General features: G+C 33.2%; 1 protein-coding gene and 1 pseudogene across 2 annotated transcripts; both read right to left on the bottom strand.

Annotated features, from left to right (window-relative positions):
* Positions 1-1,524: 1,524 nt before the first annotated feature.
* LOC131047722 (flavanone 3-dioxygenase 2-like) lies at positions 1,525-2,975 on the bottom strand (annotated as a pseudogene).
* A 1,373-nt stretch (positions 2,976-4,348) lies between these two features.
* On the bottom strand, positions 4,349-6,200 carry LOC131047762 (flavanone 3-dioxygenase 2). 2 transcript variants are annotated; one of them, XM_057981553.2, is made up of 5 exons: positions 5,894-6,200; positions 5,518-5,765; positions 5,107-5,428; positions 4,658-4,964; positions 4,349-4,578 (listed from the first exon to the last, which is right to left on the bottom strand). In XM_057981553.2, the coding sequence occupies exons 1-4, from the start codon at positions 6,155-6,157 to the stop codon at positions 4,680-4,682; spliced, it is 1,119 nt and encodes a 372-aa protein (XP_057837536.2). In that variant the 5' UTR covers positions 6,158-6,200; the 3' UTR covers positions 4,349-4,578; positions 4,658-4,679. The 2 variants fall into 2 exon arrangements, with proteins under 2 accessions (XP_057837536.2, XP_057837535.2); XM_057981552.2 differs by having other exon boundaries at positions 4,349-4,964.
* Between the last annotated feature and the right edge of the window lie 13,225 nt (positions 6,201-19,425).

Genomic DNA, 19,425 nt, shown 5'->3' with positions numbered 1-19,425 from the left:
ACCAATACCATGCCATATGTTTATAGGTCCATGCATTGGGTACAAAATACCACACCTGTGTACACATGTGGGGAATTGCATGATCTAAGGGGTGTTTAACTAAGGTTATTTTGCAAACCAATGATTAAGAGGCTAATTGATTTTAGCCCATTTAGTAGTAAGTATAGAAAATAGGTAATTAAATAAATAATATGTTTATTTAATTTTTTTGGATGAATATGGGATATTTAATTAAGTAGAAATTTTGGTTTATTTATGTAAGTTGTAAAATTCAAGTGAATAATGATGAATACTAATTTAATTAATTAAATATTTACATATTATTTACTTAATAAGAAGATAAATATTGAATAATTACTTTGGAGTATTGTTGAGGGATGGGCAAGTTCTTTGAGCCATGTACATTGTACCAATGCCATGATATTCATAGGTCCATGCCTTGGGTACAAAATGCCATGCCTATGTACACTTGTGGGTATGTGCATGATGTGAGGGGAGTTTAACTATGTTTAGTGTCCAAATGGAGGATTAAGGGGCTAATCAATTTTAGCCCATTTAGTGGTAAGTGTGGAAAATAGGTAATTATATGAATAATATACTTATTTAGCTTTTTGGATGAAGATGGGAGATTTAATTAAGTAAATTTTTTGGTTTATTTATGTTAGGTGGACTATAGGAGAGGAATGATTAAATGGTTTAGGCTCTAGAAATAAAATATAGGTGAAGAAGGATGGATGTTGATTTTATTAATTAAATGTTAACATATTATTTAATTAATAAGATGATGAAAATTAAGCAATCAATAGAATAATTAGGATTATATTCAATCAATTATAGAGGAAATAGTTAAGTAATGACAATGGTAAATTTTAGAGTTGTTTATAGAGTTAATGTTGACCATACTATATGATGTGTAGGTACAATTTGCAAGAAATTGTATACCTCTAACTTATGAATATCTTTATTTTTACTATAACTTTTACATATTACTTGTAAGTATTATTCAATAATAAGTTTATTAATTTTTATGTCTATTGATACAATAAAAATCAAATAAAAAAATTGATTAATTATAAAGATTGTAATTGTAATATCATATTTATTTGAAGACAATTATTCTATAGATTATTTTCTTACCACCAATTCTATTAATTGATTGAATGTGCAACAACAATTTGATATAACTAACTCTCATATTTTATTTTATTTTATTTTATTTTCATATACTATCCATGCATTTATATGACAATACACCTACACATAGGTGCGTATCAACCATTAAATCTATTGGCATATCTTCCCAGTTATTGATTATTAAAGTAGTATGATATTCCCTTACCAAAGCAGTAAAAGTTCATGGAGCTTTAAATTAATTCTCATTTGTGGTTCAAAATAAAGTGCTTAAGACATAGCATCTATGCTACTCTATAGCCTATCCTATTTCGTGGATGCCAACGAGAAATACTTAATATAGTTCACTTGGAAAAGGCTTTATGCTCTTCAATATGAAAAGCATAAAATAACATTAATTTTGGATCTATGATAATACAAGTTGCATGGACCCAAGGGCTTGCAATTTATTGCAATGGAAAAGAAACCTAAAAAAGTTAGGTTAATTTTAGACCTTGATAATACAAGGCGCATGCACGCAAGAGCTTGGAATTTATGGAAACATGAAGAACTGCAACGGTAAAGAAAACCTAAAAGCCATGTAAATAGAATCACTTGGACATCTGACATTGGTGCACAGTCCATCAGATGAGAAAGCTAGCCAACTACCTACAACTAACAAGTATTATGGTCATGCAAGTTATTGTCTTGTGTCGGTAGACATACATTTGTAGAATCACAAGTATAGAAATTTAAGCACATATTTCCTTCCAGAGTTTTAGTCCAGAACTTCTGATAGAATTCCTCGTATGTAAACTTTCTATATTGGGCAGGGTTATCACCCGTGACGAACGATGGAGTAGGAGCAATCATTGCGACAGGAGAAGGGCAGTAAAATGTAGGAACTGAGATGCGTCCTTCAGCTGCATTCACTATTGCACGATGAATTGCATTTTTGTATATCCCATTGCTCAAAACCTGCAAAAGAAATGAGTTGGAGGGGAGCCCCTGAGAGAAAAAGGAGGGGAAAAGGGAGGGGGGGGCAAGTGGAATTGGAGGCCTTCCCCGCCCCTCCTCCCGGAGGAGCCCTCAAAGCTAGGTATTAAAACAGAAAAACCCTAAAATGAAGAAGTGAATTGGGTATTATAACAACAACAAAAACCCTAAAAAATCAAAGTGATCAAATTTTCATATAACACAAACATTAGACCTCCTAATGATACAAAGCTTAATATTACTAGTATACCTGCAATTGGTCTCCAATATTGACAACGAAAGCGTTACGTACGGGCTTCACAGTACACCATCGTCCATTCTTGAAAACTTGAAGGCCCGAGGCATATCCTTGAAGAAGAATTGTGAGAGCATTGGGATCTGAATGAGCTGGTAAGCCAATGTGAGCTCAGGATTTGCGCAGCGAGGATAATAATTGATAGCCATATGTTGAGCCTTTTGTCCAAGAGCTTTCTCAAGAAAATCTGGTTCTAGTCCGAGGCGCTCAGAAATGGCAGCTAGCAAGCGTAGAGCCAGGGTTCTTACCTCTGCAAAATATTTTCCAACAGCTTACCTGTGCGCACATACAGATCATATATATATTAGTCCACAACGTTTAGGACAGTGGCAAGAAAATGATGAAGAATTCTTATAAGAGTACCTGTAACCAGGGGGCCTCTTTCTCAATTCTCAACGTTAAAGCTAGCTGACAAGCGTGTAACACTCGAAGGGTCTTCAGAATAGAACTTCTCTCTCTTCTCAATGGGCATGGTGAAAAATTCTTTTGCAACTTCAAGCATTCGGCTGATGACTTCCTCAGAGATTCCATGATTAATAACCTGAACAAAAGGTGAAATGGATTCATGAAACATGAATCATTGAAACTAATTCAGAAACTACATGGTCGAATATTGATAAAACATTTCATTATTTGACAAACAAATCATAGAAAGAGCTAAATCTAGTACTGAAACATTATCTAAGGAAGCCACTTCGTTAAGTTTTGGCCATTTAATTTTACTACAAAAAATTAAAGATGGTTATTTAATTTTTTGGATGAAGATGGGAAATTTAATTAAGTAGAAATTTGGGGACCATACCAGAGGAATGATTAAGTGGTTTATGCTATGGATATTCATTTTATTAATTAAATATTAACATATTATTTAATTAATAAGATGATGATAATTGAATGAGTACTTTGGATTATTGTTGAGGAATGGATACGTCCTTTGACCTATGTGACATTGTACCAATACCATGTGTTCAGAGGTTCATGAGGTGTGTACAACATACCACATCTATGTACACGTGGGAATGTGCATGATCTAGGGGTAATTTAACTAAGGTTACCGAAGATTAAAAGACTAATTGATTTTAGCCCATCTAGTGGGAAGTGTAGAAAATAGGTAATTAAATAAGATGTTTATTTATTTTTTAGTATGAAGATGAAAGATTCAATTAAGTAGAAATTTGGGTTTATTTACGTAAGGTGGATTATATGAGAGGAATGATTAAATGGTTTAGACTCAAAATAAAATGCAAATGAATAATGATGGATATTAATTATATTAATTAGATATTAACATATTATTTAATTAATAAGATGATAAAAATTAAATAAATTTAATAAATAGAGCATATTCAATAAATTATTGAGGAAATAGTCAAGTAATGACAATAGTCAATTTAAGAGTTGTTTATAGAGTTAATGTTGATCACATGGTATGATGTGTAACTACAATTTGAAAGAAATTGTATTCCTTTATTGAATATCTTTATTAGTTTACTATAACTTTTACATATTACTGGTAGGTATTATTAACTAATAAATTAATTAATTCTTATATCTATTTATACAATAATACAATCAAATAAAAAATATTTGTTTAATTGTAAATATTGTAATTGTAAATATTTATTCTCGCCGCCAATTATATTAATTAATTGCATGTACCTCATCAATTTCATATAATTGACTCTCATATTTTATTATATTTTATTTTATTTTATTTCATCTCCATAAGTGCCTATCAACATTACATTTCAGCTATTGACATATCTTCCAAGTTATTGATTGTTATAATGGTATGATATTGGTTGCTAGAAAACTAAATTTCATGGAGCCTTAAATTAATTCTCAATTGTGGTTCAAAATAAAGTCCTTAAAACATAGCATCTATGCTACTGTATCCTATTTCATTGTTCCCAACGAGGAATACTTAATATAGTTCTTACACGAAAAGGCTCTATGCTCTTCAATATGAAAAGCATAAAATTACATTAAGTTTAGAGCTATGATAATACAAGTTGCATGGGCCCAAGGGCTTGCAATTTATAGAAACATGAAGAACTGCAATGGAAAAGAAAACCTAAAAAAATTACATTAATTTTAGATCTCGGATAATACAAGGTGGATGCATCCGAGGGCTTGCAATTTAGGGAATCATGAAGACCTGCAACGAAAACGAAAACCTAAAAGCCATGAAAATAGAATCATTTGTACGAGTGACATTAATGCAGAGTACATCAGACTAGAGAGCTAATCAACTACCTTAAATTAACAAGTATTAATGTCACAAGTTATCGTCTTCTGTCGGTGGAGATACATTTGTAGAATCAACAGTAAAGAAATTTAAGCACGTATTTCCTTCCAGATTTTTACTCCAGAACATCTGATAGTATTCCTCATATGTAAACTTTCTATATTGAGCAGGGTTATCACTCGTGACTAACGATGGAACAGGAGCAATCAGTGCGTCAGGAGAGGGGCAGTAAAATGTAGGAACTGAGATGCGTGCTTCAGCTGCATTCACTAATGCACGATGAATTGCGCTTTTGTATATTCCATTGCTCAAAACCTGCAAAAGAAAATGAATTGGGTATGAACAAACGAGTTGGGTATTAAAACAAAAAACCCTAAAAAAAAACAAGAGATCTCATTTTCTTATCACACAAACATTACACCTCTTAATGACCTAAACCGTGATATAAGTGGTATACCTGCAATTGGTCTCCAATATTGACAACGAAAGCGTTACGTGCGGGGTGCACAGTACACCATTGTCCATTTTTGAAAACTTGAAGGCCCGAGACATCTCCTTGAAGAAGAATTGTGAGAGCATTGGGATCTGAATGAGCTGGTAAGCCAAATGTGAGCTCAGGATTTGGACAACGAGGATAATAATTGATAGCCATATGTTGAGCCTGTTGTCCAAGAGCTTTCTCAAGAAAATCTGGTTCCAGTCCGAGGCTCTCAGAAATGGCAGCTAGCAAGCGTAGAGCCAGCGCTCTTACCTCTGTGCAATATTTTCCAACAGCTTCCCTATGTGGACATACAAATCATAGTTATATTAGTTCACAACATTTAGGACATAATGGCAAGAAAATGATGAAATATTCTTATAAAAGTACCTGTAAGCAGGGGGGTCCAATGGCCAGGTGTCCACATATTTTTCTAAAGGATAACAATGGTGCCTTAAGAATTCTCTCCAATTGTAGACTTCCTCTTTCTCAACGTTAAAGCTAGTTGACAAGCGTATAACACTAGAAGGATCTTCGGAATAGAACTTCTCTCTCTTCTCAATGGGCATGGTAAAAAATTCTTTTGCAACTTCCAGTAGTCGGTTGATGACTTCCTCGGAGACTCCATGGTTAATAACCTGAACAAATAGAAAAATGAGCGATTTGATTCTATTGACTTAATTTTACTTCACAAAGCTAATTATGGAAAGTACAAACAACTACAACAAATTTGAGGAAACCAAATAGTTAGAAACTTGAAATGCACCTGAAAAAAACCATCTTGCCGACAAGCAGATCGAATTCTATCAATGAGCAAAGGCCTGTTGGGGCCATTGAGATGAGCTAAATCTAGTACTGAAATATTATCTAAGGAGGCCACTTCGTTAAGTTTCGGTCTCTCTGCTGGAGGTCTGATATAAGCCTTCGGAATTTCAAGACAATGATTGCTCCCAGAAAACATGACAGACCTTTTGCAACTACTTCTCTCGTCCCTTAAAATCACCTCTCGTGCTAACAACTGCTTAGCCATATCTTTCTGATGGGCAACACTTTTTGTTAGGTGTGTAAAGTAATACAGATTGAGATGTATATATAGGCAAAATATTTGGCAGAAGCCCAGAACTCTTTCTTCTCTAGACTTGGGGGGACACGTAATATGATTACGTTGTTTTGACAATATCTGCCGACTTGAGAAGCAGAGTTGTAAACGCGTGCACACCGCTTGCTTTCAGTGGCTAATGAAACGATAAATATCGTATTTAATCGATCAATAATGTTACTGACTATAGACAACAGCTGACGGTCGCGGAGTACTCTGATCTATCGCTGTCATAAAGGTGACTTAAGCCAGCTGACATCATTAAAGTCGGTGGCCCTAACACTAGAGTACTTCCCATCGAGTTTTGTTCACGCTCGCTTCGATCCAATACCCAATCTTCCTCCTTTTTATAAAAGATTATTTCTCTTCTTTTTCAAATAATTCTCTAGGATTCAATTTTGTTATTTTTGAGTTGTTTGGAATTCTTTCACAATTATATATCATATTTAGTGTTTTTAAGTGATGATTTTTCTTTTGAGAAGATATGTATTTAGTATTATAATTATGGAATCTTTTTCAAGAGTTTGGATGGATGACCTCACAAGAAGGCATCACCTAGATGTAACTGGTATTAAATCAATCTTTAATGCTCATGAGAGATGGATTGATAATCAAATTTCTTGAGGAAAATTTCCACCATCAAAGAGATCCTTAATTTAATAAAAAAAATTTATATTCACTATCGTGGAATCTGGAGGTAAAATTAGATATATGGTGTTGCATAATATAATCCACCCAACTTGTTTCTTAGAAAACATGTCAACAACAAAATATTACTTCCCTCATAAGAGAATTTAAATCTTCTATTTTATAATTCTAATTTATAAAGAAATCGAAAGAAAGAAAACACAAAGGATTTCCCAATTCCAAGTGCAAAGAAAATTAAGTTTGAAGATAAAATCCCATTCCTTTCCAATACATTTACTCAATAATTCTAGATAGATGCTAGTTATAAAAGGCATATTTGACCTTTTGACTTCCAATAGGAACTACTCCCTTATCTAATTCCCCAACACAAAACCATTAGCTCACACAAAATCCACTCATCGTAATAATATATTTCTCTTTCATAAATATCATAACACCTAAGAGACACAAAAGCTAATATCCCACTATTGACCTGCTAGTCATAACATCCTAAGAGTGTTGTAGAATATTGAGAGAATGATAATTAATTGAAGCTTCATGGACATTCAACTAAACATTCTAAGAGTGTTGTAGACATAAAAGAAAATATCCAACCAAGAAAAGATCCAAACAAAGATCCAACCACATTAAAACCCTAGAGTTCTACAATTATATCCACCATACACCAATGAACAACCTAAAAACATGCAAAACACTTGATATTGAAAGATTATACCATTCACGTTCTCATTAGGGTTTGATCTCCATTGTTTCCTATCTCCATTTATCTTGCCTGATATGGATTGTGGTTGCTCTCAGAATTTGTATTGTGCATGAGAGCTCAACAAAGAACAGGTTGTGGTTGTGTATTTGCTTGAGTGATTGAGTGATTGATCACTATGAAAGGTCGCATAAGCATCAATTGATTGAATTATTAGGATTAGGATTATGCATCTTAGGGATGAAAGGATCCTCTTATACAGAGAGTAATTTATAAAATGAAAGGCTAGGATTAAGAGGTGGGCGGATAAATGGTCGGCTAGGATTAGACGGTGGGTATAGAAAATAGGAAAATATTAGAGAGGTGGTTAGAGGTAAATTAAGAGATGAATGGCAAGTGTCATGGAGGGAAAAAACTAATAAAATAGTTAAATGAATAAAGATCTATTTAATTAATAGAAGAAGTGGGGCCAATTAAATAAAGAAAATATTCATTTAAATAGGGAAAGGTTAGAAGAGGATCAATGAATCAATTAAATGAATAAAAAATGAGACTATTTAGCCAGACAGGCGTTGATTCATATGAAAGATTGGAATATTTTGGATAAGGGTCAATTTCTTCTTGATATGACTCATGTGCTTGATTAGTTAGTTGACAGTGATTGAGCCCTATAGTGCTCTTCATGTTGGGCTCTTTCCTTGTTTGTATCTCTTTCTTGTTTGAATAAATTTTTATCCCTCTTTTAGTTCAAATTGTGCCCTTACTAGTATCAACTATTTCCCAAGCAAAGTGATATTATACATCTATATACTTAGTGTGTCACACGGGATTCCTATCCAATAAAAAAAAAATGCACTTTCACAATTTATTCTCATATTCCTAAAATAAAAATACATACTTAAGTAGATTCTTTGTAACTAGTACACCTATTTATAGGCTTGTGTGATTTCCATGTGCACTCATGCTCTCATAGATAATGTAACCATGGGTCACATTTTATTTATCAAAATAATAGATCCATCAAATAAAGAAATTAGATAACCGCTAATGGAACAATTGTATCTAAGTCACAAAACCATTCTAAATAAATAAATTTCTATATGTCTAATGTGTGCAACATCTAGCCCAAATAAATAGTTTAATAAAAATAATTATATACCTCAAGCTAAAAACAATTTCTATTTCCTAAAAGTAAAATAATATTTATTGATTCAGAGTTTTGTAAAGTAAATAGTATCAAAATGGTTACCTTTAATAATATAAATATTACAAACTTTTGATCTTCATTATTTTTTATTCATAAAATAATGTTTACAACTCTTAAAAATATTACATATAATGTACTAGAAAGCTCATTGATAATATCTCTAATCATTGCCTTGTTATTCCTAATAAGAAAAAGTCATCAAAATATAAGAGAATTATGAAAAATTGATAAATAATACTTTTTAAATAAGAAAATAATTTCTCATAAATAATACTTTTTAAATAAGAAATAATTTCTCATAAATAATACTTTTTAAATAAGAAAATAATCTTCTCCCTTTCTAGAAAAAACCAGATCAACACAAAAGCATCAAAAGTTCTATACCACATATATGAATACTATTCAAATCACACAATGAACATTTAAGCTACAAATAAAATTTGCATTTTCCTTGACTAATAAATTATTAAGCTATTACATTTGAATTTCCTCTTTAAGATGTCAATGTAAAAATAGAACCTTTATATCTATATTTTCTACTTTAAAATATAACAAACAATAATAAAAAATTAGAATATATTGGAGGTTAACTTAGGTAGAAGAAAAAATATATTTCTAAAATCAAGTTTATATGTCTAGGAATGCCCTTTTATTAAAGCAACTCCTTTTATTATTTCAACTTCCTATTTTCTCTAAATTTACTTTTTAAATTGATATCTGCAATAAATGTGCTACCTTCTCTTACGAAAAATCATAATATTTTAAGTACCACATCTATCTAAGGCCATCACTTCCTCTTACATAAACTTGATTCAAGAATTTAAAAAATAAATAAAAAATTCATGCATGACAAATAAATGTTTTTCATCACTACAATTTAAACTAGATATATAAGAAAAATTTAGTGGCGCATACATGTAAAATAGGTTGCATTATCTCATATCTTTTCAGGTTGAAGTATATCCAAGTCTACCTATTCCTTGATGTTCTCATTCACATGAGAACTCTCACCTCAATCATATTCTTCTTCTCCATTCATAGATACAGTATATTTTACTTTAGCATTTGGCCTTCTCTTCTAGTCCAATTTTGTCTTAAACTACACAATCTTCCATTATTTTTTATTTCACTATCGTAGGTAAAAAAACATAATAATTTTGAATTAAAGTTATATCACAAAAATGCATCTTCTAGTTTAGAGGGCTATAAACTCATATCTTAGTCTACTCAACGTTTGCGTATTACATTGCCTAATAGGTTTAGGTTTAGTTAAGTTCAATAAACTACCGCTGGTTAGTTTCTGCAGTGTGGTTACATAACACTTTTGTTTGTATTGCCTATTTAGAGGCATATGGTTTGCATCAATAAATATGAAGATTTCATTGAACATTTATTTATGTTTTCACATTTGGTATCAGAGCCCTCTTTTCTCCTGAGCACTTTGAGTGATGGGAGCCATATGAGGTTATGATCTGCAAAAGGTGTTGGGAGACAAATTATATCGAGTAGAAGGAGATTGCGTGGAGGAGGAAGCAATACAATGTGTGACCATATTTGGTGTAATGAAGCTTTAAAGACTCTTTTACATTCTCAGGTACGAGTGACAATTTAAGTATGATGAAACAACAAAGTCCATATCTTGTGTGGTGAGCGTGGACGCCATTTTCATCGGTTCTAATCTATTGACAGTTCTGCATTGTCGTTTCCTGCTTGCCTCTGATTGTAGCCGCTTCCTTGGCAAAACTGGCAAGACGAGGTGGTGTCTGAAATGGTAGAAAATATGTTGAGATCTGGGATAGCGGCGCTCTCTAAGTTATTAGTTTTTAAATCTGTTATAAGGGCATTTAGTTCCTTGTTATAGGCGTGATGCATATACAACAATCAAAACAATCAATCTTGATCCGACCTCTTCACTAACATGCAAAATCAAGTTCATGTCTCCATTTAGGCCCACAACGCAAGGAGAAGGAACTGTTGTGTGCAGGCTGAAAAAGCATGGTGGCCAGAATGTAGGATACACTGGACAATATTATTGCAATCTACCATTGAGACGTTTATTCCTCTCCGTGGGTACAGGTATGAACTAATACAGAAGACTACTGTAAAATTTTATCTAAACCTGCACAAGAGCGTCTAGCTGAAAAATAAGAACACAACTTGCAGTATAATAGAAGAGAAAATTGAAAGCAATAAGAATGAAAATTTGTTCATTAATTGATTTACAAATGAATAAATTTATAATATATAAAACCTCCGTGAAAGCAAAAAATAGAGGAAAAGCAAAGACTTTTTAGAAACATCGAATCCTTTGTTAGCTTACGATAAAACAGAGCAACCACAGATTTCAAATCATGGAAATAAAACATGTGATAAAATCCATTAAGGATGGATAGAGAAGCTCCATAAAGCAAGGAAAAATCTACGTTTTATGATTGTGCTAACATTCCCCCTTAAGTCTAAGTAAGGAGACTAAAGCCAAAGGAAAGGAAAGAGGAAAGAGAGAAAATCCAATGGGAACAAAACCCGCCCTCAAAATAAACATTAATTCTACATGGCAACTTCTATGTTACAATGTCCTTCACCAAATAAGGTCTTGCAGAAAGTGAAAACAAAAAGATGTAGCCCATTTGTGCCTCCACAAAGAAGAGAAAGAATCTCAATAGAGAATGTAGTATGGCGAATGATGTAATAGGTTCATCTGCAACAAATGATGCCTCTTCCTTTTGGAAGATAGAAACCTGGAGCTGTCAAACTACTCAATTCCCACTCAAGTGAAATTTGTGAAGGAATCAAGATGAATGGTTCTCGAAAATACTTATATTTCTCCAATTTGATGTTGAATTGCAACTTTGTCATACAAGACTTAAGAACAATGACCACTAAAGTGTGAGATTTGTTCCGATGTGAATCAGGATGTGGCAAGATAGTAGCACCATGCTAAGAGAGAACAAGAGAATCCAAACCAAAAGAATATGCATCTTGATGTGAGCTGACATTGGAGAGATGGCACATGTCCTCAATATTGTCATCATGATGAAAAAAAGATTCAACAAACAAATGATAAATATCTGATAGGATGATATCTCACTCATTAAGAGGACAAGAATGAACCTCTTCGTAGGTGGAGGTGACTAAATAGATGTCAATATTGAAGGTGTAGAAAGAGGAGAAGCAGGAGGAGTTGTCTCACTGTAATCAAGACAATCAAGACTCTTCCAATAATAAATTTCCTCTTAAGTTTCATCATCATAAATAGGATCATCATCATTATCAAGCGAGAGAAGCATGTCTATAGTTGGATCATCTGGGAATGGAGGTTCAGTCAGATCTCCATATATATCCTATAAAGTGGCCTAAAGAGTGTGGGGGAACTCAATGCGTGATAGAGCCCATGATGTGTGTTCCCCAACACTTAAACCAATTAATCCTAAGACATGATCATTTCTACTTTCCCATGCAGATTTCTACCAACAAGTACTTGGTTCTAGAATAAGCCCATACCAATGTGGAAATAGATGAATCCATTGAAAATGCTTTAGTATTCCATCACGCCAGGACTTGTAGTTTCCTTCTTCCAAAGTGATGACAGATGGATGATATTTAATTCCCATTCTAGACTTAGATTACCCCCTTTTGGAACTTTATCAATTCATCAATACATAAACAAAATTAACAAAAAAACCCCCAAGACAATGAAAAATTCTATTCTAAAAGAGCTCTAATCTTCAAAAACTGTCAATGATTGTTAATACTTCTTCTTTCCAACACCCGTGCACTTTGATACCATGTTAAATTTTATGTAAACACGCACAAGAGGATCTAGCTTAAAAATAAGAACACAACTTGCAGTATAACAAAAGAGAAAATTGAGAGCAATAAGAATCAAAACTTGTTCATTAATTGGTTTACAAATGAATAAATTTACAATATATAAAACCTCTATGAAAGCAAAAAGTAGAGGCAAAACAAGGGCATTTTAGAAACATCAAATCCTTTGTTAGCTTACAATAAATTAGAGCAACCGCAAATTTCATGGAAATAAAACATGTGATAAACATCCATTAAGGATGGATAGAGAAGCAAGGAAAAATTTACATTTTATGATTGCGCTAACAACTACAGTCTTTATATTGTTTGATATCAATCTCAGTCATTTTTTCCTTGAAACACTCTCAAAAGTTGTATCGTGTAAGTACATGCAATATTTGTTTTGCAATAGGAGATATAAGGCGAATAGGAGTTTTGGTTTTATTGTACGTTTAAAATAAGTGTTGAACAATGTTTGAAAAGAAAACTTTAGTTCATCTATTGAAACTTAGAGGAAAGTTACTGGATGTTGGAAAGCTTTGAAATATTAAAATTGGTTAAAAAAAAAAATTGGAATTGGTAAAGAGTTCATAGCATTGTTTTTGTGTGTGGGATTTGGTATTAAGTGGAATTATCATTCACTAGTCTTATGAAGGAAATTCACTGTTCATATGTTGAGACAAAAATGTTTCAGCAACTTCTATGGTTGGTGCTGATCTCTATGGTGTGAACAAAGCAACAATGAACATGTTGCAACAGATTGAGCTACATGTAACTTTTGAATCATTTAGAAATCATGAGACAAAGTTAGGAAGGAAGCTTAGAATGATGCATAAAGCTAGGATATCTAATAAGGGGATTGAAATACAACATTGTTTGCTTCATGGAGATCTTTGGAGTAAGAATATCTCTTCTAATAAGAATAATGAACTTGATCTTGCACATTATTATGGCAATAATGAGGTATATCTTGGAACATTATTTTATAATTCCCACTTTGAGAATGAGGCCTCCAAAGAAACATCAAATGGATAAAGAATAATAGGGTCTTCTTGGAGGCTCGTGGCACTAAAGGATGGAGGATTTTCATCATCTCAAGTTAGCTTCTCACTTTGAGATGATGTTTTTCTTGAGAAGTATTTGTTCTTTTTAGTATTTCTTACTTTCAATTTTCTTTGTTAATGCTGACAAATTTGAAGAATACATGTGTTGTGGAGATTAAATTTTGTAGATAGGATTGAGATTTGGTTTTGATCTCAATATGGATTGTTGTCATGCGAGCTTCAAATTATATGATCAAGAATTATACCCTTTCATGGACATTAGACAATGATAGATATCTGTCATATCTCTTAGGGATCATTGTTGAATATTTCAAGACTTTTTGATTCAAGAGTTCTAGACTGAGTGCTTAAGAACACAGCTCAAAGCTACACCTTTTTGCAGGTCAAGAGACAACTTGATGGAGCCCCGCTTGGTTCAGGATTTTCTTCTTCAAGAGAAGATATTCTAAAAAAATGTATTCATATTATGTAATTGATATTGTTTTGTTGTTTAAGCCTTAAGGGGGGGACCCTAGCGCAAGATGATTTTTTTTTTAGGATAATGTAATAAGGTGGGGAATTTTGATTTGTTACATTGCTTAATAGGTTTAGGTTTAGTTAAGTTGAATAAACTACCATTGGTTAGTTTTTGCAATGTGGTTACTATTGGTATTATGGCTCACTTTGTCATGTGTTGCATTGGTTTTTTCATTGATGTCAACACTTATCTTTCTGGAGGTCTACATTGTTGATTTGGCACTTTGGTTATATTGGTTTGTTGATGAACTGGCACATTGTGGTCCTGGTATGGATATTGGATTATGCACAGTTACCGGTATAAGTTTCACTGGCAACTCAGGAAGTTGGTGATTACTTGTTATCATCTGGAGATCATTTGGTTATGTCGAAGACATGGATTGGATGTTTTCATTCGGCATTTTGCATATTGGTCTGATCGGGTTCACATATTTGCCTTAACCAGTAGATAGGTCCAGGTTATGAACCGACATAGGAAAACATGTTCTAGATCAGCATGACATGATTTGGAAATGAGTTATTGATTGAATAATGTGTAAATGTATTAAGGTCGACATATTGTATTGCACCAAGGCTTAGTTTGTAATTGATTTAAATGTAATATCTTTTAAGATCCAACCTAACCATTAGGTCTTAGGTTAAATAATTGTAAGATCTTATTTGGAAGAGGTGTGTGTGTATATTGAAGATTATTGTGAACAACGAAAATAAGCAGATCCTTGTGTGAATCACACAGATATCATCTGAAGGTTGAAGGAAGGTTGTTAAAGGTCATGAAGGTGTTTGGTCCTCATGCAAAGAGCTTAAACTGGTATTGAGTCTTTCATTGAAGACACTAAATTGAAGCAGTACATTGTTATTCGATTTAACTATCCAACTGTGTAGTTAGTGTGACTCCTAATTTTGTGATTGAGAAGTGAGCTCTGGGCGGTTGGCCTTTCTGCATGTGAAGACCCCATTATTGTATTCACTTACTATCTACAGTAGTATCATCTAATTGTGAGTAAGGTTTCCCACCATGTTCTTTCCCCTTACAGGGTTTCCACATCAAAATCTTTGTGTCATGTGTTGTGGATGTTGTTTATCTTTCTGTTTCATGCATTAAGTTGTACGGGTAATACTATAACTGTTAATCTATTTTACCGGCACTGAGTTTTAAGTTGGAATAATTTGTTTTGGGTTGCAATTTATTGACAACTGATTCACCCGCTCCCCTCTCAGTTGTCCTTCTTGGTTCCTAACAATTGGTATCATAGCATAGTCTTCTTTTTGCAAAAGCCTAACAGCTTGAGGAGATCCTATGGCAGCAAATATCTTCAGGAAGGACAGTCCCAAACTTGATGGAACTAACTATGGTATATGGTAGATCAGAATGGAGACACGTCCGAACTACATTGGAAGAGATATATGGGATGTTACAAAAAATGGCTATATTGCTCCTAATTTGAATAAACCTAGTCCACCAACCTTAGCTAAAGACTTGGAGAATGATTGCAAAGCAAGAGAAGCACTTCTAAGTGCATTATCAGATCAACAAATCATGAGATTATCAGACAGATCTACAACAAAAGCTATTTGGGATAAACTAGAAACATTGAATGAAGAAGATTCCACTATCAAAATTGTAAAAACGGAAGGTTACCGGGTTAGGTATGAAAATTTAAAAATGGAAGAGGATGAAATAATTTCTGCATTTATGGAAAAAGTTAATGAAATTGTTTTAGGAATACATTGTTGTGGAGGATCTTTAAGTGAAGATGGAATTGTTTCTAAAGTTTAAAGAGCTTTGCCACTGGCTTACAAAATGAACTTGATAGTTATTAATGAGTTGAGAACAATGTCTAATACATCAGTATCTAGAGATACTCTGGTTGGAAAACTTTTAGCATTTGAGCTTGAAGAATTTGGTCCTATTGCTATAGTCAAGACTGATATAGCCTTCAAAGCATCAACATCATTATCATCATCATCTGACAAATCTGATTGGAAAGCACTTTATGCAAAAGAACTTGAAGATACCAAAAGAGAAAATGAAGAAGTTGAAGAACTTGAAACACTATTTGCAAGGAAGATGCCTAAAGGTTTTATAAGAAGTAAGTATGAAGGTAAAGCACCTTTCAAATGTTTTAATTGCATCATATGACTGGTGATAAAAGGAATTTTTTTCATGACAAGAATATCATGGAGGTCAAGTAAGATTTGGAGATGACAAAGCTTGTTTAATCAAAGGAAGAGGCACTATATCTTTGGATGGTAAGCACAATACTGACAATGTTTATTATGTTGAAGGTTTAAAGCATACTATTTTGAGTGTTGGTCAGTTAGTGGAAAAAGGATTTCAATTACAATTCAATAATGCAAAATGCAAAATCATAAACCGAACTGGATTGGAAATTGCAACCGGTAATCAAACTAAAGGAAATATCTTTCACTTAAATACCAGTGATAAGACATGTTTGATTGCTCAGATTGATGGAAGTTGGTTATGGCATAAAAGATTCTATCATGTGAATTTTGATTGCATTGTAAAGATCAGTTCAACCAAGGTAGTAAGTGATTTACCTAAGATTGTGAAACCTCATAATCCGGTATGTAAGGAATGTCAAATGGGAAAGCAAGTTAGACCAACATTTAAGAGAATTTCTGAGAAATCCAATAATATTCTTGATTTAATTCACACTGATTTATGTGGTCCATCAAGAACAAGAAGTCCTCAGGGTGATAGATACTTTATGCTAATAATTGATGATTATTTTAGAATGTGTTGGGTTACTTTTCTCAGGGATAAATTAGAAGCTTTTGGAAGATTCAAGATATACAAGGCAAGGGTAGAGAATGAACCAGTAAGAAAATCAAATGTTTGAGATTTGATCAAGGAGGAGAATTCAGATCTAGGGAATTCAATGCATTCTGTGAAGAGAATGGAATCAAAAGACAACTATCAGCACCCCAGACACCCCAGCAAAATGGAGTTGTGGAAAGGAAGAACAAAACTATACAGGATGCAGCAAGAACCATGATGGTGGAAGCAAATATACCTCATATGTACCTGAGAGAAGCAGTAAATACAACAGTCTATAATTTCAATAGAGTTCACATCAAAGGTGAAACTAGTAAGACCCCTTATGAATTATGGTTCGGTCACATTCCTACTCTTAAATATTTCAGAATATTTGGAAGCAAATGCTACATTGGGAGAGATGAGTCTATTGGCAAATTTGATCCTAGAAGTGATGAAGGAATATTTCTTGGTTATTCAACTATAAGCAAGACATATAGATGTTATAATAAAAGATTGCAGAAAAATATTGAAAGTACTAATGTGAAGATAGATGAACATTTTAGAGGAGAATCAAGATCTATAGGTTCTGAACCAGCAGTAGAACTGATTATAAATGAACTGACACAAATTGTAGCAGAACAGAATGAAGAACCAGTCACACCAACATCATCAGAAAACTCAACTGTGACTGAAGAACAACAACCTGTGAATGGAAATCAGAATAAACCTAGGTATGTAAGATTGAATCATTCAAAAAATCAGATAATTGAAAATAAAAATCAGATTCTTGTTATCATCTGGAGATCGTTTGGTTATGTTGAAGACATGGATTGGATGTTTGCATTTGGCATTTTGCATATTGGTCTGATTAGGTTCACATATTTTCCTTAACCAGAAGATAGGTCTAGGTTATGAACCGGCATAGGAAAACATGTTCTAGATTAGCACGACACAATTTGGAAATGATTTATTGATTCAATAATGTGTAAATGTATTGACGCCGACATATTGTATTGCACCAAGGCTTAGTTTGTAATTGATTCAAATGTAATATCTCTTAGGAGTTGACCTAACCATTAGGTCTTAGGTTTTGTATAAATAATTGTAAGATCATATTTGGAAGAGGTGTGTGCATATATTGAAGATTATTGTGAAGAACTAAAATAAGTAGATCCTTGTGCGAATCATGCAGATATCATCTGAAGGTTGAAGGAAGTTTGTTAAAGGTCATGAAGGTGTTTGGTCCTCATGTGTAGAGCTTAAACCAGTACTGAATCCGGCATTGAAGATGCTAAATTGAAGCAATACATTGTTATTGGATTTCACCATCCAACTGTGTAGTCAGCGTGACTCCTAATTTTGTGATTGAGCAGTGAGCTCTAGGCGGTTGGCCTTTCTGCATGTGCAGACCCCATTATTGTATTCACTTACTATCTACAGTAGTATCATCTGATTGTGGGTATGGTTTCCCATCGTGGTTTTCCCCCTTACAATGTTTCCACGTCAAAATCTTTGTGTCATGTGTTGTGGATGTTGTTTCTCTCTCCGTTTCATGCATTAAGTTGTACCAGTAATACTATAACTGTAAATTTATTTTATCGACACTGAGTTTTAAGTTGGAATAATTTATTTTGGGTTGCAATTTGTTAACAATTGATTCACCCCTGCCCCCCTCTCAGTTGTCCTTCCCGGTTCCTAACAATTACATAATATTTCCTTGTTGTTGTACAGGATGGAATTGTGATTGTCTTGGAGAAAAACGTGGTTGTATATTATCCATGGGTTGGCATGTCAAATCTTGTTGTCTCCTTGATGTTTCAAATCTTGTTTCAACCATTGCACTATGTTATATTTTTTTATTTTTCAAGTTTAAGGATGAAATGAAATGCAACTACAAAATGACAAATGCAAATCTAAAAGATTAGTGACAAATGCATTAAAAAAAATTAACCTATATTTTTCCAGTATTTTCAAAAACTCAATTTAAGTATGACAAATGCAATCTATCTTTTTGGGATTTTGAGCTCTATGAAGTCCTTGGAAAATGCAAAACTAAGGATATAACCCGAAGAGACAAAATGAAGACAAGACCTTAAAACAACCAAAGGGACAAAAATAATGGACAAAGAACAAAGTCATACCCATCATTGGACTGATGAGCTAGGGTTTTTACTTGACAATGGTAATGAAAAGATAAATTTTTGACAAGGTTTGTACTCCTTAATGATCACCTAAGATTTGAACTAAAGATTTGATTTTTTGGATCTCCTAAACCTAGTTTTTGGAATTCTAAATGAGAACTATGCGCTATTGGAATGCAATGAAGGACTTTGAAATTTGGAGTAAGAAAATGATCTAAACTTGTGATAATGCAATAATGAAGAGTTTTGAGATTTGGACTATGTAATGACCTAGGTATAGGATAATGCAATAATAAAAGGCCATGATTATGCAATACTTATCCTAAGATGAGAC

The sequence above is a fragment of the Cryptomeria japonica genome, chromosome 4 (assembly GCF_030272615.1).
Source record: "Cryptomeria japonica chromosome 4, Sugi_1.0, whole genome shotgun sequence".
Lineage (NCBI taxonomy): Eukaryota > Viridiplantae > Streptophyta > Pinopsida > Cupressales > Cupressaceae > Cryptomeria > Cryptomeria japonica.
This window is presented reverse-complemented; position numbering and strand designations above follow the sequence as displayed.

Coding starts and splice junctions, on each gene's coding strand:
- LOC131047762 (XM_057981552.2), bottom strand. CDS start 6,157: ATGGCTAAGCAGTTGTTAGCACGAGAGGTGATTTTAAGGGACGAGAGA. Junction 5,766..5,893: donor GGCAAGATGGTTTTTTTCAG/GTGCATTTCAAG, acceptor CTATTTGTTCAG/GTTATTAACCATGGAGTCTC. Junction 4,965..5,106: donor ATATTGGAGACCAATTGCAG/GTATACCACTTA, acceptor TTTCTTTTGCAG/GTTTTGAGCAATGGAATATA.